General features: G+C 44.2%; 1 protein-coding gene across 1 annotated transcript in view; it reads left to right on the top strand.

Annotated features, from left to right (window-relative positions):
* The first annotated feature begins 260 nt into the window (after positions 1-260).
* LOC126101233 (uncharacterized) overlaps positions 261-20,988 on the top strand; it is a 68,085-nt gene continuing 47,357 nt past the window's right edge. Inside the window, exon 1 of the mRNA XM_049911922.1 lies at positions 261-465. Within this exon, the coding sequence (XP_049767879.1) occupies positions 261-465 (205 nt within the window). The remainder of the gene's footprint in view (positions 466-20,988) is intronic.

The raw sequence follows: 20,988 nt of genomic DNA on the forward strand, positions 1-20,988 counted from the left end.
AACAAAATTTTTTTGATGGTCCTTGTATCAACAAAGAAGGAACGTGAGACAAAAGGGTCAGTAGTGAAATCAGCACCCACAGCACACGTGTGTGATACCGACCATGTGGTTTGGTATTTGATACAGAAAGCGAGGTAGAACGCAGTGATGTAGAGGGAGTGATAAAGATATGAGGGAATGGGGTGGAGATGGGAGCAGGAATGCATCTTTGATGTTTGGTCATTAGTTGATGATTGTGTGCCGTTGCAGTGTGTGTGACGATGCTGCGTCGGCTAGCATTGCTGCTTGTGCTGGAGCTGACGGTCTGGGATGTGGCGTCAGACGGTGAGCCACTGGTGCAGAAGTGCTGCGGCCGGCTGCAGCTCCTGGACGCCGGACACGTGTGTCGCAGAGCAGGAGCAGCTGCCAGCCAGGACGACGGCGGAGACTCCTGGTGGTGGCTTCCCAACAACTCTCTCAGTCTCAGTGAGTCCTGCCGCATGTTGGCGTGTTGTCCAGCTCTTCAAATCGCTGTGGATGCTGCATCAACTGTGAAATGTAGGATTTTTCCAATAATATTCATCCCAAACATGAAACTTCCTGGTAGATTAAAACTGTGTGCCGGATGGAGACTCGAAAATCTCATTCTGGAAACATCCCCCTAGGCTGTGGTTAAGCCATGTCTCTGCAATATCCTTTCTTCCAGGAGTGCTAGTTCTGCAAGGTTCGCAGAAGAGCTGTGAAGTTTGGAAAGTAGGAGACGAGGTACTGGCGGAAGTAAAGCTGTGAGGACGGGGCGTGAGTCGTGCTTCGGTAGCTCAGTTGGTGGAGCACTTGCCCGCAAAAGCCAAAGTTTTAATCTGCCAGGAAGTTTCATATCAGCGCACACTCCGCTGCAGAGTGAAAATCTTATTCTGGATATTCATCCCGTTTCATCAATGGGTAAATTTCAACATACCCATACGACTATTAAGTTTGTGTATTCAAAGGAACCACCCAATTCTTAAGGGCACCGCCACGTCAAGGATCGTTTCAGAGTCTATTAGGAAACCCTTGCTATCCTTTACAATGTCGTCCTCTACACGATTTACTTCCAAGAGCTATTGGAAAGCATTCAGAGTCCTCCACTTTCTAAAAAATGAATTACTGCATCCTCACAGACCTCCCCATACTACCGACCTGTCCGCCTCACGTCAGTCTTCACGAGGAACTTTGATAGCATCTGCGGCGGCGCGGTTCTTTCCGTCCCTTTACGACCATTGTCTCAGCATATCATCAGTAGGGAAGCCGAGTGAAACCTACTTCGACGACAACCAGGCTGCAATTAAAGTCACTAATCTACGTTTCGGGAGAAAGTTTTCATATGATATGAAAGGTTGGAAATTTTGTCCCCAATTAATATATTCCGAAACGTAGGTGCCAAGCCCGTGCTAGTCTTAACACAGTCACTCACAATCCCTTTCACTCACGTTAGCAAGTTTATGGTGTTTCATTTCCCGAAAACGTAATAGCTACAAAAATACTTATTGTTTTTGATTGACAATGCTCGCCAAGTATTAAGTCTGTCGGTACCAAATGCAGTCACAGTTTTTAGCCACCGACCTGCTCAATACGCCACGCGGAATATATGTCTTATCTCGTCATAAAATTAACTTAAAAATTCCGAAATTTCTACACGCCCATCGGAGTAATTATGCCGTCACTTTACCACACTTCAGATGTATGAAACACTGCTAGATCCGGCAACTTATCATTTCCATCGGAACTACTACTACACACGTCCGAACTGTTTCACGGCTAGGCTCCGACCTTCTCTAGAATACTCTAAGTCTTTTCTACCAGCAGAGAAAGGCGCGCGAAGAATATTGCTTTACCATTGGTCGGTTTACTCAACAGCCAATAGCAAAACAACATTCTGCCGCGTCAGTCCGCGCTTTTCATCAATAACCAATGGCAAAATAGTAAACCTAACGAGTGCACTTTTTACAGACGTAATTATCTAATATGCTGAAGTTTTGTTTATGCATAAATTTATTTACTATTGTTATTTATACCTGAATTAACTTTCCCTTTACCATAAACTTACTTTACAAATCTATTCTACAAAAATCCCCTTTGTTCATATCCATAATTCTTCGAAATGTTCCCACACTAAATCCTACTACATAACTCGTTAAACAATTATCTTCATATTAATCTTAAACCACACTCACGCATCATTCATACTGCTAAAACACATTTATAACATTTTACATACCCAAAAAGACATAATAACACTTTATGAAAATACTATAACAGCTTATGAAAAACATTCTATTACTTTAGTGCACTCTACTGGGCACAATAGAAACTAAATCAATCCCCTATCCAATACTGTCCTCTATAGGCTGATACATAAACTACGTGCGCATCCAGTCTCTCGTCAACATCTGTCACTCTCCAACTCTGAGACACATCTCCCACTTAACCGCCTACAAGGCAGGATCGTTACATGGCGCTACGCCTCACATCCTCATCCAACTAATCTATCAGCTTCTTTCAACATTCGTACTAGACCACAACATCTACTGTGGCTTTCGTACCAGCTATTGGATTAACGACTAACTTTCGTACTGCATGACTTCACCTCCCATCTATTAAATAAATTAAAATCCGCCATATTAGTCTCCCTTGATATCCAATAAAATTTTGGCCACCAGAAATGCTGTTGTGGACTGTTGTTCAGCGACAAACGTTTGCATTCCTAGTTAACTATACTCACATTATAGCATGCTTTCTTCACATCCGTCTTACATGTGTTACAGACAACTACACATGGTTCCACAACTTTCACCCTACTGCCAGCGTGACTCAAGGCACTGTCATGTTCCCCGTCCACTACATCCTGCACAACGTAGACGCTCCCAGATCAATCCCTTCCCCCACGAATCTCCTGTAGTATGTTGACGTCATCGCTTGCCTGGATCCCTTCATACCCTCCAGTTTGTCCATAACCCATTCAACATCACTCTAAGCTTCTGATCGTGTGCAGTAATGCAGAAACTGCAAATAAGTCCACAGAAAAGCCAACCAACCATATTTGTTTGGAACACTTGGGATGTGCATCATACAGATTTACACCTCTATATCTGCCACAAACCCATCTCTCTCACTAACACAGTTAAGTATTTAAGATCAACCATTGCCAGCAAAATAATATGAACTGCACATCTCCTTACATACCATTGGTGACTTTATCCTCGATATGTTGGCGAAAATACATAAATGGTTCAAATGGCTCTGAGCACTATGGGACTTAACTCCTGAGGTCATCAGTCCCCTAGAACGTAGAACTACTTAAACCTAACTAACCTAAGGACATCACACACATTCATGCCGAGGCAGGATTCGAACCTGCGACCGTAACGGTGGCGCGGTTTCAGACTGTAGCGCCTAAAACCGCTCGGCCATTCCAGCCGGCTGAAAATACATGCTTAAATCCGGATGTACGAGTCAAACCTCATCAGAAATTGTGCTAAGCGCATCCTCAAAAATTTATTTCGAGCATTTAGTTCATGATCCCACGCGAATAATAAACAGTTGTGAAAACAGACTTGACCTCTTAGCAACAAATAATCCTGAACTGATAATGAGCATCAAAACGGATACAGGAATTAGTGAACACAGGCTTGTCGTAGCGAATATTGTAACCCCCAAATGCTCAAAAAATAAACGAAAAATATACCTATCCAAAAGGCAGATAAAAATTCACTTGACGCCTTTCTGAGAGACAATCTCCACTTCTTGCACATTAACAATGTAATAGACTAGATGTGACTTGAATTCAAAGAAATACACTCCTGGAAATTGAAATAAGAACACCGTGAATTCATTGTCCCAGGAAGGGGAAACTTTATTGACACATTACTGGGGTCAGATACATCACATGATCACACTGACAGAACCACAGGCACATAGACACAGGCAACAGAGCATGCACAATGTCGGCACTAGTACAGTGTATATCCACCTTTCGCAGCAATGCAGGCTGCTATTCTCCCATGGAGACGATCGTAGAGATGCTGGATGTAGTCCTGTGGAACGGCTTGCCATGCCATTTACACCTGGCGCCTCAGTTGGACCAGCGTTCGTGCTGGACGTGCAGACCGCGTGAGACGACGCTTCATCCAGTCCCAAACATGCTCAATGGGGGACAGATCCGGAGATCTTGCTGGCCAGGGTAGTTGACTTACACCTTCTAGAGCACGTTGGGTGGCACGGGATACATGCGGACGTGCATTGTCCTGTTGGAACAGCAAGTTCCCTTGCCGGTCTAGGAATGGTAGAACGATGGGTTCGATGACGGTTTGGATGTACCGTGCACTATTCAGTGTCCCCTTGACGATCACCAGTGGTGTACGGCCAGTGTAGGAGATCGCTCCCCACACCATGATGCCGGGTGTTGGCCCTGTGTGCCTCGGTCGTATGCAGTCCTGATTGTGGCGCTCACCTGCACGGCGCCAAACACGCATACGACCATCATTGGCACCAAGGCAGAAGCGACTCTCATCGCTGAAGACGACACGTCTCCATTCGTCCCTCCATTCACGCCTGTCGCGACACCACTGGAGGCGGGCTGCACGATGTTGGGGCGTGAGCGGAAGACGGCCTAACGGTGTGCGGGACCGTAGCCCAGCTTCATGGAGACGGTTGCGAATGGTCCTCGCCGATACCCCAGGAGCAACAGTGTCCCTAATTTGCTGGGAAGTGGCGGTGCGGTCCCCTACGGCACTGCGTAGGATCCTACGGTCTTGGCGTGCATCCGTGCGTCGCTGCGGTCCGGTCCCAGGTCGACGGGCACGTGCACCTTCCACCGACCACTGGCGACAACATCGATGTACTGTGGAGACCTCACGCCCCACGTGTTGAGCAATTCGGCGGTACGTCCACCCGGCCTCCCGCATGCCCACTATACGCCCTCGCTCAAAGTCCGTCAACTGCACATACGGTTCACGTCCACGCTGTCGCGGCATGCTACCAGTGTTAAAGACTGCGATGGAGCTCCGTATGCCACGGCAAACTGGCTGACACTGACGGCGGCGGTGCACAAATGCTGCGCAGCTAGCGCCATTCGACGGCCAACACCGCAGCTCCTGGTGTGTCCGCTGTGCCGTGCGTGTGATCATTGCTTGTACAGCCCTCTCGCAGTGTCCGGAGCAAGTATGGTGGGTCTGACACACCGGTGTCAATGTGTTCTTTTTTCCATTTTCAGGAGTGTAGTATCGGCAACAATTGAGAGACTTATACCAAATAAATTAACAAACGACGGTGTTGATACCACTTGATACACAAAGCAGAAACAACGAAAAAAGCATGCCAAATTTAAAAGAACGAAAAATTTTCAGGATTGGCGATCTTTTGTGGAAACTCGAAATTTAGCGCTGACTTCAGTGCGAAATGCTTATAATAATTTCCACAACGAAACTTTGTCTCGAAACCTGCCAGAAAATCCAAAGCGAATCTGGTAATATGTAAAGTATGCTAGCGGCAAGACAGAATCAATGCTTTCTCTGCGCGATAACATTGGATATACTATGACGATAGTGCTGTCAAGACAGATTTACTGAACACAGCCTTTCCAAATTGCTGCACCAAAGAAAATGAAGTAAATGCTCCAGAATTCTAATCAGGAAGAGCTGCTAACATGAATAACGCAGAGGTAGATATCCTCGGAGTAGTGAAGCAACTTCGGGAGTATGCTGATGCAATAGCTCCACACTTAACAATCATACACAACAGCGCGCTCGACTAAAGATGCATACCCAAAGACAGCAAAGTTGCACGCTAACATTCAAGAACGGTAGTAAGAGTAATCCACTGAATCACAGGCCCCTATCATTAACGTCGATATGCAGCAGGATTTTGGAAGATACATTGTGTTAGAACATTATGAATTACCTTGAAGAGAACAGTCTATTGACACAAAGTCAGCCCGGCTTTAGAAAACATCGTTTTTGTGAAACGCAACTAGCTTTGTACTCACAGAAAGTGTTGAGCGCTGTTGACAAGGGATTTCAGATCGATTCTGTATTTCTAGATTTTCAGAAGGCTTTTGACACTGTACCATACAAGCGACTTGAAGTGAAATTGCGTGCTTATGGAATGTGGTCTCAGTTATGTGACGGGATTCGTGATTTCCAGTCAGAGAGGTCACAGTTCGTAGTAATTGACAGGAAGTCATCGATTAAAAAAAGAAGTTCCCCAAGGTAGTGTTATAGGTCCTCTGCTGTTCCTCACGTACATAAAGGATTTAGGAGACAATCTGAGCAGCCGCCTTTGCAGATATATCGTCTAGTAAAGTCATCAGAAAATTAAAAAAAATGTAAAACAGTTTAGGAAAGATATCTATGTGGTACGAAAATTGACAATTGAAAAATGTGAGGTCATCCATATGAGTGCTAAAAGGAATTATTTTAAACATCGATTACACGATAAATCAGTCAAATCTAAAGCCGTAAACCCAACTAAACTTCTTGGAATTACAATTACGAACAACTTAAACTGGAAACAACACATAGAATATGTTGTGGGGAAGGCAGACCAAAGAACGCACTTCATTGGGAGAATGCTAAAAAATGTAACAGATCTACTAAAGAGACTGCCTACACTACGCTTGTTCCGTGCTCTTTAGGAGGACCGCTGCGCGATCTGGGATCCTTACCAGATAGTATTAACGGAATACATCGAGAAAGTTCAGAGAAGAGCAGCACGTTTTGTATTACTGTGAAATTGAAGAGAGAGTGTCACTGACAATGATACAGGATTTCGGATGGACATAATTAAAACAATGACGTTTTCCTTTGTGGCGGAATTTTCTCACGAAATTTCAATCAACAACTTTATCCTCCAAATGTGAAAATATTTCGTTGTCGACGAACTACGTGGATCGAAACGATTATGACAATAAAATAAGGGAAACACTCACCTCCTTAAAGCACTCACCCCCAACTTGCAATGATCCTTCTTCATAATAAAACATATTTTCAACGTTTGGGTATCACACTCAAACGTTATGTATATCAAGTAGTGAGATTTCCATCACAGATAGGTCATAGTGCGAAATATATCTTGCACACACCAAAGTTTGAGAGCACAAACAACCTCCTCCACCACAACGTTCCATGTAACATATCTGGTGAAAAAAAAAAAAATCCTACCGATCACACAAACTAGTGATGGCGAGGCGCCCGCCGTTCACTGTCTCTAGGGTAGCCCCTGGCCACATCCGCCAGGGAAGAGACACACACCCATGCAGGCCATGCCCACCCATACCAAATGCATGTGTGCAAGCAATACAACTGTCAGAAACAATAAATTGATCAGTCGGGAATTTGGCGTCACTATTGGGTTTTTAAAAGTACCATAGAATTCCTAAATCGATTCCCTCCGCTACATCTGGAAGAAGGGAGGAAGGTTCTGCTGCTTGACAGGATAGAGACAACAACAAATACCCCTCCAAGACAGAGTCCACTGCAACGTATTGAGAAGCACTAAACACAACACACTTAAGTGTATAGCAGTAGTTGTCATGGCTAGATGTCGGAGATAGCTGAAAACATTCACACATCCCACTCGCTCATGTCCCAAGGTCCACATGCAGCTTGCCCGTCCCCTTGTACACCACCAGCGGTGACATAAAGAGGTTGGTGAAAATAACCGCTACAGTCGCAGTCATGGACTTGCATGTATGCTAGAGTGCACCACTTCTGGCTAATGGAGAGCATCAGGGGATGATTGAAGTGGTAGGAATTCGGATGTTATCAATACATCCAGCACAAACGTCCATCGTTCTGAGTATTCTCTCACGCAACACACACACACGCACACACACACACACACACACACACACACACACACACATCTGCTTCTATCGCACTCACCTGGCACACTGGTCACTTCACCAGCCCTCACTGCTATGGGAAAGATCAGACGCATAAGTGCATTCTTTGCATGCATCATAGGCTGAGCTAATCCATTTATTCTGCTTACCGACTCCTTGTTGCCGGTCGCTATGGCCGAGCGGTTCTAGGCGTTTCAGTCCGGAACCGCGCGACTACGGTGGTCGCAGGTTCGAATCCTGCCTCAGGCATGGATGTGTGTGATGTCCTTAGGTTAGTTAGGTTTAAGTAGTTCTAAGTTCTAGGGGACTGATGACCTCAGCAGTTAAGTCCCATAGTGCTCAGAGCCATTTGAACCATTTGACTGCCCTTGCAGGCAGCTACAGTGCACTACAGTACAAGCAGCTGCAGCATGGTCGTATGTAGGGGTCTAAACCACTTCACTCTGACATAGACCCACCATTATAAAAAATTTACTTTATCCTATGTGAAGCCAGCCGCGGTGGCTGTGCGGTTCTAGGCGCTCCAGTCCGGAGCCGCACTGCTGCTGCGGTCGCAGGTTCGAATCCTGCCTCGGGCATGAGTGTGTGTGATGTTCTTAGGTTAGTTAGGTTTAAGTAGTTCTAAGTTCTAGGGGACTGATGACCACAGCAGTCCCATAGTGTTCAGAGCCATTTGAACCATTTTTTCGTATGTGAGCAGTGATGTTGTTGATCATACACCTGGAATTTCTAAAGCGAAAAGTAAATTCCTCCCGTTTATATGAGTTATTTTCGAAGATAGAAGAAATTGGACAATACACACATTTTCATATCGCTGGAGTATCGTTACTTGTTGTGAAGATTTTGCAGAGGACTGTGACATAGGCTGTATCCCGCTTAAGTATTCTTTCATCAGGTAGAAAAATGTCTTTTCTTATCTGCCACATCCTGGATCACAGGACTAAAATATTAAACTCATTTTTGGTTGCCAATAATTTTGGGGTCACACCTAGCCTTGTGATCCGACATACATAAGTTTATTACTCTACATTTGGTGGCCATCAACGTTAAACAATCTTTTCCAACCCTTTTATCGCTGTCGACGAAAACAGCTGTTTCCCTGGCTGCCAGTGCTTTCATGTCAACATTTTCTCATATTCCTCTTGCTCTGGCATACTTGTTCCCATGTACAAGAATTGTCCTGCATACATGCAAGTACTCCCACAATTTTCCCGCATTTCAATGTATTTCCCTTAATTTATACGTATTTTCCATGATTTTTCGTAATTTTGTCGATTTTATGTCACTTCCTCCCATGCAATCATGGCATGACTTTTCGTTCTGTATTCTAAAATTGCTTGTAAATGTAGTGCAGTTGCCAACATCAAACCCAAACGTACTATTTTTCTGGTCAGTCGGCATAGTATAGCACTGTACTCGAATGCATCCAGTCACGTCCAACCATGTATTCTACAGTTACAGTGCATCTGCTCTGTTTTCTATATGTCTGTATCTGTGAATGTGTTGCGGATGGCTCCCATGATCCAGAGTAGACCTGTGTTAGTATAGAAGTGTGGATCCGCCATGTGTTACATCCAGAGCGATGTTGGGATGTGGATTCACATTATGCCACGTCCAGGCTAAGGTTTGAAGGTGGATCTGCCGCGCATTATACCCAGAGCGATGTCCAGAGGCGGATCCACAATATGACACATCTGGGATAGGGCTCATAGGTGGACCAACCATGCATTACGTCCAGAGCGATGTTGGGATGTGGATTCACAATATGCCACGTCCAGGATAAGATTTGAAGGTGGAACTGCCACGCATTATACCCAGAGCGATGTCCAGAGGCGAATCCACGACATGTCACATCTGGGATAGGGCTCTTAGGTGGAGAAACCATGCATTACATCTGGAGATGTGTTCTAGGTTCGAAGTTGGATCCAACAGCAGCAGGGGAGATATGGGTGGGGGAACAATAGGTTAAGAACGTGTCAATCAAAAGAATGGATTATCCCCAGGGGGTCATAATGCTCTTAGCAGGAACAATAGGTTAAGGACCAGTCAATCAAAAGAGAACAATAGGTTTGCCCCTGAATCTATACTTGCCCCTGATGTAGGCAACGCGCAATGTGTGCTAAAACCGATCTTGTTCTCCTACTGTTGTTTCATGCTGCCCCTCCATGTCTGAATTCAATGCATTAAGTTAGCTGGAATATTGATAAGGCACGGGAGCTCAGTGCACCAAAGGGTATTAAGACATTCACAGTATTCAAACTGATTATAATCGTTAGTTTAAAAAAAACTGCAAGTAGTTCGTCTTTAAGTTCTAGAGCTGTGGTAAGTATTTTTCTTTGGGAGCCAACGGATATTTCTTTGAAATAACAACACTTTATGGACTACATCCTTTTCTTTACAGAGTTCAAATGGTTCAAATGGCTCTGAGCACTATGGGACTCAACATCTTAGGTCATAAGTCCCCTAGAACTTAGAACTACTTAAACCTAACTAACCTAAAGACATCACACACAACCATGCCCGAGGCAGGATTCGAACCTGCGACCGTAGCAGTCCCGCGGTTCCGGACTGTAGTGCCAGAACCGCTAGACCACCGCGGCCGGCCTTTACAGAGTTTCTCAAGCGCTCACGATTTTATAAGATAAATTTTTACGTAGTTGATCACTGACACAACCATTTGAATGACGTCATCCAAACGATTTCCGACTGTAGTCTTCACCATTAAAGCCTCCACATGTAAAAATTAATGAATAGTTGCTATTGATGGGTTTTTATTCCTTACAAAAGTTAGAAAGCGTTTTGTATTTCCTGACATTGCAGCAGCACCATCAGTACACGTAGGAATACAATCCGTCCACCTGCCTCCTTTGTCTTGAAAGAAACTCTCAAGAGGACCAAATATATCAGCTGCAGTGGTTGTTGTTTCCAGTTCACAACAAAAAAGATATTACTCATAGTTTCTGGTCCGCTAACATTACCTTTTCAGGAAATGTCAGTGCTTTTATCTAACTGTCGAGCAAATTGCTTGTTTGTTAACTTTTCTGCGATGCAGTACCAAAAAACTCCTATAGGCATGCGTATTCAAATACGGAGACATGTAAACAGGCAGAATACGACACTGCGGTCGGCAAAGCTTATATAAGACAACAAGTGTATGGCGCAGTTGTTAGACCGGTTACTGCTGCTACAATGGCAGGTTATCAAGATTTTAGTGAGTGTGAACGTCGTGTTATAGTCGGCGCACGAACGATGGGACACCGCATCTCCGAGGTAGCGATAAAGTGGGGATTTTCCCGTACTACGATTTCACGAGTGTACCGTGAATATCAGGAATTCGGCAAAACATCAAATCTTCGACATCGCTGCAGCTGGAAAAATATCCTGCAAGAATGGATCCAACGACAACTGGCGAGAATCGTTAAACGTGGCAGATGTGCAACCCTTCCGCAAATTGCTCGGATTTCAATGCTGGGCCATCAACAAGTGTCAGCGTTCGAACCTTTCAACGGAAAATCATTGATATGGGTTTTTGGAGCGTAAGGCCAACTCGTCTATCCTTGATGGCTGTACGACACAAATTTTCGCGCCTCCCCTGGGCCCGTCAGCACCAATATTGGGCTATTTATGACTGGGAAAATGTTGCCTGGTCGGACGAGTCTCGTTTCGTATTGTATCGAGCAGATGGACGTGCACGGGTATGGAGACAACCTCATGAATCCATGGACCCTGCATGCCAGCAGGGGACTGTTCAAACTGGTAGAGCATCTGTAATAGTGTGGGGTGTGTGCAGCTGTAGTGATATGGGACCGCTGATACGTCTAGATACGACTCTGACAGGTGACACATCCTGTCTGATCACCTGCATCCACTCATGTCCATTATGCGTTCCGACGGACTTGGACAATTCCAGCAGGATAATGCAATACCTTACACATCTATAACTGCAGCAGAGTGGCACTAGAAACACTCTTCTGAGTTTAAACACCTCCGCTGGCCAACAAACTCTCCAAACATAAACATTATTGAGCATATCTGGGATGCCTTGCAATGTACCGTTCAGAAGAGATCTCCACCCCATCGTACTCCTACGAATTTATGGACAGCCATGCAGGATTTATGGCGTCACTTCCCTCTAGCACCATTTCAGACGTTAGTCGAGTCCACTTCTGTGTGCTTGCGGAGACCCTACACAATATTAGACTGGTGTGCCAGTTTCTTTGGCTCTTCAGTGTATAGGATTACTTTGAATATCAACTGACATGTCCGCAGTGCGCCGCTAAACTGTATGATTTGACAGAGGGACTTCTTAAATCTGTTCAGGTGCTTCCGATTCCAACATAGTAGCAACAATTTCTTCACATACCGGTAAAATAAGCTCTGCAATCATTTCAGAAATTTTGAGTGATTCCAAAAAGGCTCCGTCTGAGAGCCTTATTAGGTTTTCCATCGTGATAGATGCTTGAATGAAAGTACACCGATGCTGAAAATACTCTCGTGGTTTTTGAGAGCCGCTGTGATGGTTTCGTTCCAAATCCCTTTTCAATTTATTAGGTATCATAGACTCATATGACAACACTGTGGCGCACACCAGGCATTTCAGTGTAGGCTTTCTCTCCTCGCCTGCCCACGTAAATCCTTAATTTCTACTTTCTTCTTTATAGTGGCGGTTATGCTGGACCTTGCTTCATTCTAGTTTTAGGTTATTCTGGTTGTTGACGACAGAATTTTTGTTAGAATATTCATCTCCATTTTCTTCACAGCTGTCGACGAAAAGCTTTCTTTTTCCTTACTGCAAATCTGTCCATGATGAAAAGAGGGCATAGAAGTAGCAAAGTCACGGAACTGCTGAAACTAATATGAAAGTGTACTGAATAACCAAACAATATACGCAACGACTGGCTACCAAAAAATAAAAAGACTGAGAAGTTGATGTCAGTCCTCTTGTACAGGGTATTAAAAAAGTGCAGAATACTTTGAGTTGTGGCAGTACTCATCGAAACAAGAAAAATAAGTGCAATAAACATGGGTCCGTGAATGTATACTTCTTATATAAGTCCAATAAACATGGCTCTCACGTACCTTCCAGAACTCCAAACCCCTTTTGCCCACGGCCGACTGGCTCCACACACCACACACTCGTTTGTGGGGCGCTCAACTGTGTGGTTATCAGCGCTCGTACACATTCCCAATCTTTACACGGTCCAGACTCGCCACTTGCACGAATGATAAAGAAATGATGTGGACAATACAAACACCCAGTCCCCGAGCAAGTGTTAACGAAAAGAACCAATGTGTCGAACAGAATTGAGTCATTTCCTATGAAGGAAAGTACAGTTAATAAGTTATGTGTACGAAAAAGAAAACTGAAAATGGAGAACACTGAGGTAAGGAACAAAAACTGGAGTGCATGGCCAAGATAACCGCCATAGAGGAAGAATATAAACTTCAAATGGAAAAAGTAGCTATTGCAGATGTGCAACCAAGGTTTACATATGGCCTTATACACAGTGTGTGGGGAAATCTGGCTATGACTGGGGAATATAAAATATCAGTACTTGCAGTAAACGGCACTGGAAATTAGTCTCGTGTTGGAGTGTTGGCCGAAATCAATGGAATCGAGAATGTTTACAACATTTAAGGATACACGAATACTTTTTTATAAACCACCATTCCCATTTGGACTTGTAGAAAAATGATTATATTAAACTTTTAGGTGGCGAACTGGATGTTGAGCACCTAACACAGCAGCTATTTGTAGAGTTTAAAATCGATGGAATATTTACATTTAAAGGACACTCGTTTGAAATAGTTGTAAACTTTAAGTTCTATATAGAAATTCCACAAGAATGTGAAGGACAAAAGCTGTTGGCGTACGCACAGAAGATGTGAAGTGCTCTATCAGTAGTGTCGTGGAGAAAATAAAAGGTAAAATTAAAATCCCCAAATGCTGTCGTTTAGAAGAACTGTAAGAAGGAACAGAGGTAATTGTTAAACCATAAAGAAGATAGTTTACAGTAACAAAAATAGATATGTATTAGAATTCGAGGACATACTTTCTTTGTACCTGTCAAATTACTGGCTGGAGAAAGAAATATCTGATTCAGATGTGGATTTAAGTTATAAGTTAAAAATTAAGCTAGATTTTGTTACCTACGCCCAACAGGCACAAAGCAAGAATTGTTTTCTGTGTGAAAATATATGTGCAGAAATTAATAAACAACGAGAATATTTGCTTGTATTATTCACTATCCCGTCACAAATCCTAAGATATTTCCTATTTACAATGGTTTACGTGTGTATAGCTAGAGGACAAATGTAAGGATGTAGAGGCTTATCTCACTAGGGGTAAGATAGATACAGCCTACAGGAAAATTAAAGAGAACTTTGGAGAAGAGAGAACCACTTGCATGAATATCAAGAGCTCAGATGGAGACCCAGTTCTAAGCAAAGAAGGGAAAGGAGAAAGGTGGGAGTATATAGAGGGTCTATATAAGGGCGATGTTCTTGAGGACGATATTATCGAAATAGAAGAGGATGTAGATGAAGATGAAGTGGGAGATACGATACTGCGTGAAGAGTTTGACAGAACACTGAAAGACCTAAGTCGAAACAAGGCCCTGGGAGTAGACAACATTCCATTAGAAATACTGATAGCCTTGGGAGAGCCAGTCCTGACAAAACTCTACCATCTGGTGAGCAAAATGTATGAGACAGGCGAAATACCGTCAGACGTCAAGAAGAATATAATAATTCCAATCCCAAAGAAAGCAGGTGTTGACAGATGTGGAAATTACCGAACTATCCGTTTAATAAGTCACAGCTGCAAAATACTAACGCGAATTCCTTACAGACGAATGGAAAAACTGGTAGAAGCCGAAATCGGGGAAGATCAGTTTGGATTCTCTAGAAATGTTGGACCACGTGAGGCAATACTGACCCTACGACTTATCTTAGAAGAAAGATTAAGGAAAGGCAAACCTACGTTTCTAGCATTTGTAGAATTAGAGAAAGCTTTTGACAATGTTGACTGGAATACTCTCTTTCAAATTCTGCAGGTGCCAGGGGTAAAGTACAGGGAGTGAAAGGCTATTTACAAGTTGTACAGAAACCAGATGGCAGTTATAAGAGTCGAGGGACATGAAAGAGAAGCAGTGGTTGGGAAGGGACTGAGACAGGGTTGTAGCTTCTCCCCGATGTTATTCAATCTGTATATTGAGCAAGCCGTAAAGGAAACAAAAGAAAAATCGGAGTAGGTATTAAAATCCATGGAGAAGAAATAAAAACTTTGAGGTTCGCCGATGACACTGTAATTCTGTCAGAGACAGAAAAGGACTTGGAAGAGCAGTTGAACGGAATGGACAGTGTCTTGAAAGAAGGATATAAGATGAACATCAACGAAAGCAAAACGAGGATAATGGAATGTAGTCGAGTTAAATCGGGTGATGCTGAGGGAATTAGATTAGGAAATGAGACAGTTAAAGTAGTAAAGGAGTTTTGCTATTTGGTGAGCAAAATAACTGATGATGGTCGAAGTAGAGAGGAAATAAAATGTAGACTGGGAATGGCAAGGAAAGCATTTCTGAAGAAGAGAAATTTGTTAACATCGAGTATAGATTTAAGTGTCAGGAAGTCGTTTCTGAACGTATTTGTATGGAGTGTAGCCATGTATGGAAGTGAAACATGGACGATAAATAGTTTGGACAAGAAAAGAATAGAAGCTTTTGAAAGGTGGTGCTACAGAAGAATGTTAAAGATTAGATGGGTAGATCACATAACTAATGAGGAGGTATTGAATAGAATTGGGGAGAACAGGAATTTGTGGCACAACTTGACTAGAAGAAGGGATCGGTTGGTAGGACATGTTCTGAGGCATCAAGGGAGCACCAATTTAGTATTGGAGGGCGGCGTGGAGGGTAAAAATCGTAGAGGGAGACCAAGAGATGAATACACTAAGCAGATTCAGAAGGATTTAGGTTGCAGTACGTACTGGGAGATGAAGCAGCTTGCACAGGATAGAGTAGCATGGAGAGCTGCATGAAACAAGTCTCAGGACTGAAGACCACAACAACAACAACACGTGTGTATATTTTGGGTGGGGGACTGTGTAACCGAATGACCTTGAAAAGTAGCTGAAACAAGGTAGATGAGACTATAGCGACCCCTTTTTCATACATATATGAGGCCATTGGCGGCTGCTGCTCCAACATTAACATGCATAGACCTGTTGATGGTTAAACAGTAACATCGATTAGACAGCCCTGCACTACCTAGTTGCTGTCCACAAATCATTTGAGCCCACATATGTTGGTGTTATGTGGCTGAGCTGTGAAGCAAAACCATCAACTGGATGCTGCTAAGATCGTATAGGTTGGCATAATCCATCGAATGTGTAAGGGAAAAAATCTCTGAGAACCACGACTTATTTTTCCCAGGACCGTAAGGTTGGATTAGGGTTTGTATGGAAGTATACAGACAATCATTTTTTTTACTCAATCAGACAGTGAGATTGGTATGGAAGGGCAATCGTTAACACTGGTGCGATATACCTTCCATCAAGCACTGTACAGCGGCGTATTTATTTTATGTGTAGAATGTTCACAGGTGATAGAGTTGCATGTAAGCAAGCGGGACGATCTGTGGTAGTGTAGGTATTTGATCTGAACTAAATGTTGCACCTTAATAAGACTTGAAGTCCAACACATTGTAATCGGAAGTGCTAATTGCAGTAAGTGTTTGGAGCGAGCTGAAGAAGAAAGCATGTGAAGGGTTAGGATTCATTTTCTGGTACCGTAAAGAAAGCATCCCAAGAATAAAGAAATGACAAGTCTGTGAGCTAAAACAGAAGAATGTGTCAGGTTAAAATTCATATGAATGGATTTTTATAGGGGGAGGAGTATAATCCGCTCTCTAAGATGGCTGCTATTGCTGAATGAAACATTGACATTGATTTGGTCTGGCTTGTACTTGTTGGTTAATTTTCTCTCGATGTATGATAACTGGAGAAGCGCGTAGGTAAATAACTACCACTACCTATATGGATATCCTCTGCTCTAGACGAATACAGTGTCATGGTCGTTCCACTATCGAACAGCAGGTGAGAGTAAAAATGAGCACTGCTCTGATTAAGTCTCGAATCTTCCCCTATTCTTGCAACAGTTCTGAATCATGCGTAGAGATGTGAGAAGCTTTCACTCGAGTGTAAATGATTTAATGGATGATGTACTGAAGGTCTGTGATACTGTTAAACTCATACACTCCTGGAAATTGAAATAAGAACACCGTGAATTCATTGTCCCAGGACACATTCCTGGGGTCAGATACATCACATGATCACACTGACAGAACCACAGGCACATAGACACAGGCAACAGAGCATGCACAATGTCGACACTAGTACAGTGTATATCCACCTTTCGCAGCAATGCAGGCTGCTATTCTCCCATGGAGACGATCGTAAAGATGCTGGATGTAGTCCTGTGGAACGGCTTGCCATGCCATTTCCACCTGGCGCCTCAGTTGGACCAGCGTTCGTGCTGGACGTGCAGACCGCGTGAGACGACGCTTCATCCAGTCCCAAACATGCTCAATGGGGGACAGATCCGGAGATCTTGCTGGCCAGGGTAGTTGACTTACACCTTCTAGAGCACGTTGGGTGGCACGGGATACATGCGGACGTGCATTGTCCTGTTGGAACAGCAAGTTCCCTTGCCGGTCTAGGAATGGTAGAACGATGGGTTCGATGACGGTTTGGATGTACCGTGCACTATTCAGTGTCCCCTCGACGATCACCAGTGGTGTACGGCCAGTGTAGGAGATCGCTCCCCACACCATGATGCCGGGTGTTGGCCCTGTGTGCCTCGGTCGTATGCAGTCCTGATTGTGGCGCTCACCTGCACGGCGCCAAACACGCATACGACCATCATTGGCACCAAGGCAGAAGCGACTCTCATCGCTGAAGACGACACGTCTCCATTCGTCCCTCCATTCACGCCTGTCGCGACACCACTGGAGGCGGGCTGCACGATGTTGGGGCGTGAGCGGAAGACGGCCTAACGGTGTGCGGGACCGTAGCCCAGCTTCATGGAGACGGTTGCGAATGGTCCTCGCCGATACCCCAGGAGCAACAGTGTCCCTAATTTGCTGGGAAGTGGCGGTGCGGTCCCCTACGGCACTGCGTAGGATCCTACGGTCTTGGCGTGCATCCGTGCGTCGCTGCGGTCCGGTCCCAGGTCGACGGGCACGTGCACCTTCCGCCGACCACTGGCGACAACATCGATGTACTGTGGAGACCTCACGCCCCACGTGTTGAGCAATTCGGCGGTACGTCCACCCGGCCTCCCGCATGCCCACTATACGCCCTCGCTCAAAGTCCGTCAACTGCATATACGGTTCATGTCCACGCTGTCGCGGCATGCTACCAGTGTTAAAGACTGCGATGGAGCTCCGTATGCCACGGCAAACTGGCTGACACTGACGGCGGCGGTGCACAAATGCTGCGCAGCTAGCGCCATTCGACGGCCAACACCGCGGTTCCTGGTGTGTCCGCTGTGCCGTGCGTGTGATCATTGCTTGTACAGCCCTCTTGCAGTGTCCGGAGCAAGTATGGTGGGTCTGACACACCGGTGTCTATGTGTTCTTTTTTCCATTTCCAGGAGTGTATTATGGAGGTATGCTCTATTTGAAACACTAAGGAATATGATAGATGAGATTAGGACATGTAAAAGGGAATATTTATAGACAATTATTCGATATCGATGATTTGAAGTGTTATGCCTCTGAACGTTTTTGTGCAGTCCTCACCGGCTGCTGTGGCCGATCGGTTCTAGGCGCTTCAGTCTGAAACCGCGCTCCTGCTATGGTAGCAGGTTCGAATCCTGCCTGGGGCATGGATGTGTGTGATGTCCTTAGGTTAGTTAGGTTTAAGTAGTTCTACGTCTAGGGGACTGATGACCTCAGATGTTAAGTCCCATAGTGCTTAGAGTCATTTGAACCAATTTTTTTTGCGGTCCTCGTTCACTCTGCATGGTGGTGAATTTCTTCCTATACGTTAGTGTTCTAATTTTCTAACTGTAATAGCTGTCTACCTAGTCATTGAAGGATGGACGACAGACTTCTAACTAATGGAACTGTGCTGTCGTATGGGATTTCGACAGATTTGGCAGGGTCTGTGACTTGGCGGGGGACATCAAATGGTTCAAATGGCTCTGAGCACTATGGGACTTAACTTCTGAGGTTATCAGTCCCCTAGAACTTAGAACTACTTAAACCTAACTAACCTAAGGACATCACACACATCCATGCGTGAGGCAGGATTCGAACCTGCGACCGTAGCGGTCGAGCGGTTCCATACTGTAGCGCCTAGAACAGCTCGGTCACAACGGCCGGCCGGAGGACATCCCTTGCATATCAAAAACAGGTGGGTTCAAATTTTATACAGGGTGAGTCACTAACTATTGGCATTTAGAATAACTATGAAAGTATGATAGCTGAAAATTTTGTGGGACAAATGTTACATGGGACAATGGGGCCATAAGATGATGTTGGTTTTCTTGTTGCTAGGTGGGGTCGTGTCAGAGATATGAAGGTCAACTTTGTTTTTTTTTTTAAATGGGATGCTATAGTTTGGTACTTATATTCTGATAGCGGCTATTGAGACGAATCCAGTGATGTGTAACAGTAAGGTCTTCGAAGGTCAAAAAGGTGGCATTAACGTCCATTTACAGAAGGTACTCGAAGTGACGACCATGGGTATAAATGCAGTGCTACAATCTTTTTATCATGGATTGAGTGGTATCACTTATCACTTCGGCACTTATCAAAGCACACGCATCGTGCAAATAGTAAACATTCGCCGAATACAGCGTATTCATCTAACGTGCCATTGACATGTAAACACCATTCGACGGTTTCCCAATACAGCACTAATTGGAACGGTGAGACTAGTATCGTCGAATCAAGCGAATGTGAATGATGTACTCCTTTGAAGAACAAGTCGACATGCTTCTCATTTACGGGGAATGCCAACGAAATTCAGTGAGAGCTAGAGACTTATACGCTGAAAGATATCCTCAACGTACTCACTCTACACATCGTACATTTAAACATGTGTGTGATAAATTGAGAACAACTGATCTTTAACGCATCGGTAACATATCTGACAAAGGAAAGTTCGCCATAAATATCATCCTTACCATAACAGTCTCCACCATGAATTAACTTGTACGGATTATATGCATCGCATTGAATTCTGCCGATGGGCTCAACTTCAGATTCAGAGGGATGACACATTTATTAATTTGAGTTTATTTACTGACCAGGTTACGAACCATGAAAATGTTAATTTGCATAACATGCATTATTGGGCAACTGAAAATGCATGTTGGGTATGGTGTGGGATTCTGGAGGACAGAATTATAGGCCCCTATTCATCGAACGAAATCTTAATGGTAGGAAGTACACCACATTCCTGCAGTAAACATTAGGTCAGTTACTGGAAGAAATACCTTTAGGAACAAGGAACAGAGTGTGGTATCAACACGATGGGTATCCAGCACATTTTTCGCTGGTAGCTAGAAATGAGTTGCAGAGACAATTCCCAAATCGTTGGATTGGTTGCGAAGGAGATGTGTTGTGGCCGGCTCGTTCGCCAGACTTAACGCCTCTGGATTTTTTCTTGTGGGGATTCGTAAAAGACATTGTTTATAAAGACGTTCCAACTACACCTGAAGATATGCGAGAGAGAATTGTCAGAGCATGTGCTTCGATAAGTGCCGATATAATAAGGAATACCACTCAATCCATTATAAAAAGATTGTAGCACTGAATTGATACCAATGATAATCACTTCGGGTACCTTCTGTAAATGGACGTTCATGCCACGTTTGTGACCTTCATAGACGTTCAAACACCTTACTGTTACACATCACTGGATTGGTCCCGATAGCCGCTATCAGAAAATAACTACCAAACTGTAGCAACTCATTTAAGAAAACAAAGTTGACCTTCATATCTCTGAAGCGACCCCACCTAGCAACAAAAAACCAACGTCATATTATGGTCCCCGTTGTCCCATGCAACATTTGTCCCACAAATGTTTCAGCTCCTATCATACTTTCAGAGTTATTCTTGGT

The sequence above is a fragment of the Schistocerca cancellata genome, chromosome 9 (genome assembly GCF_023864275.1).
Source record: "Schistocerca cancellata isolate TAMUIC-IGC-003103 chromosome 9, iqSchCanc2.1, whole genome shotgun sequence".
NCBI classification, from domain to species: Eukaryota; Metazoa; Arthropoda; class Insecta; order Orthoptera; family Acrididae; genus Schistocerca; species Schistocerca cancellata.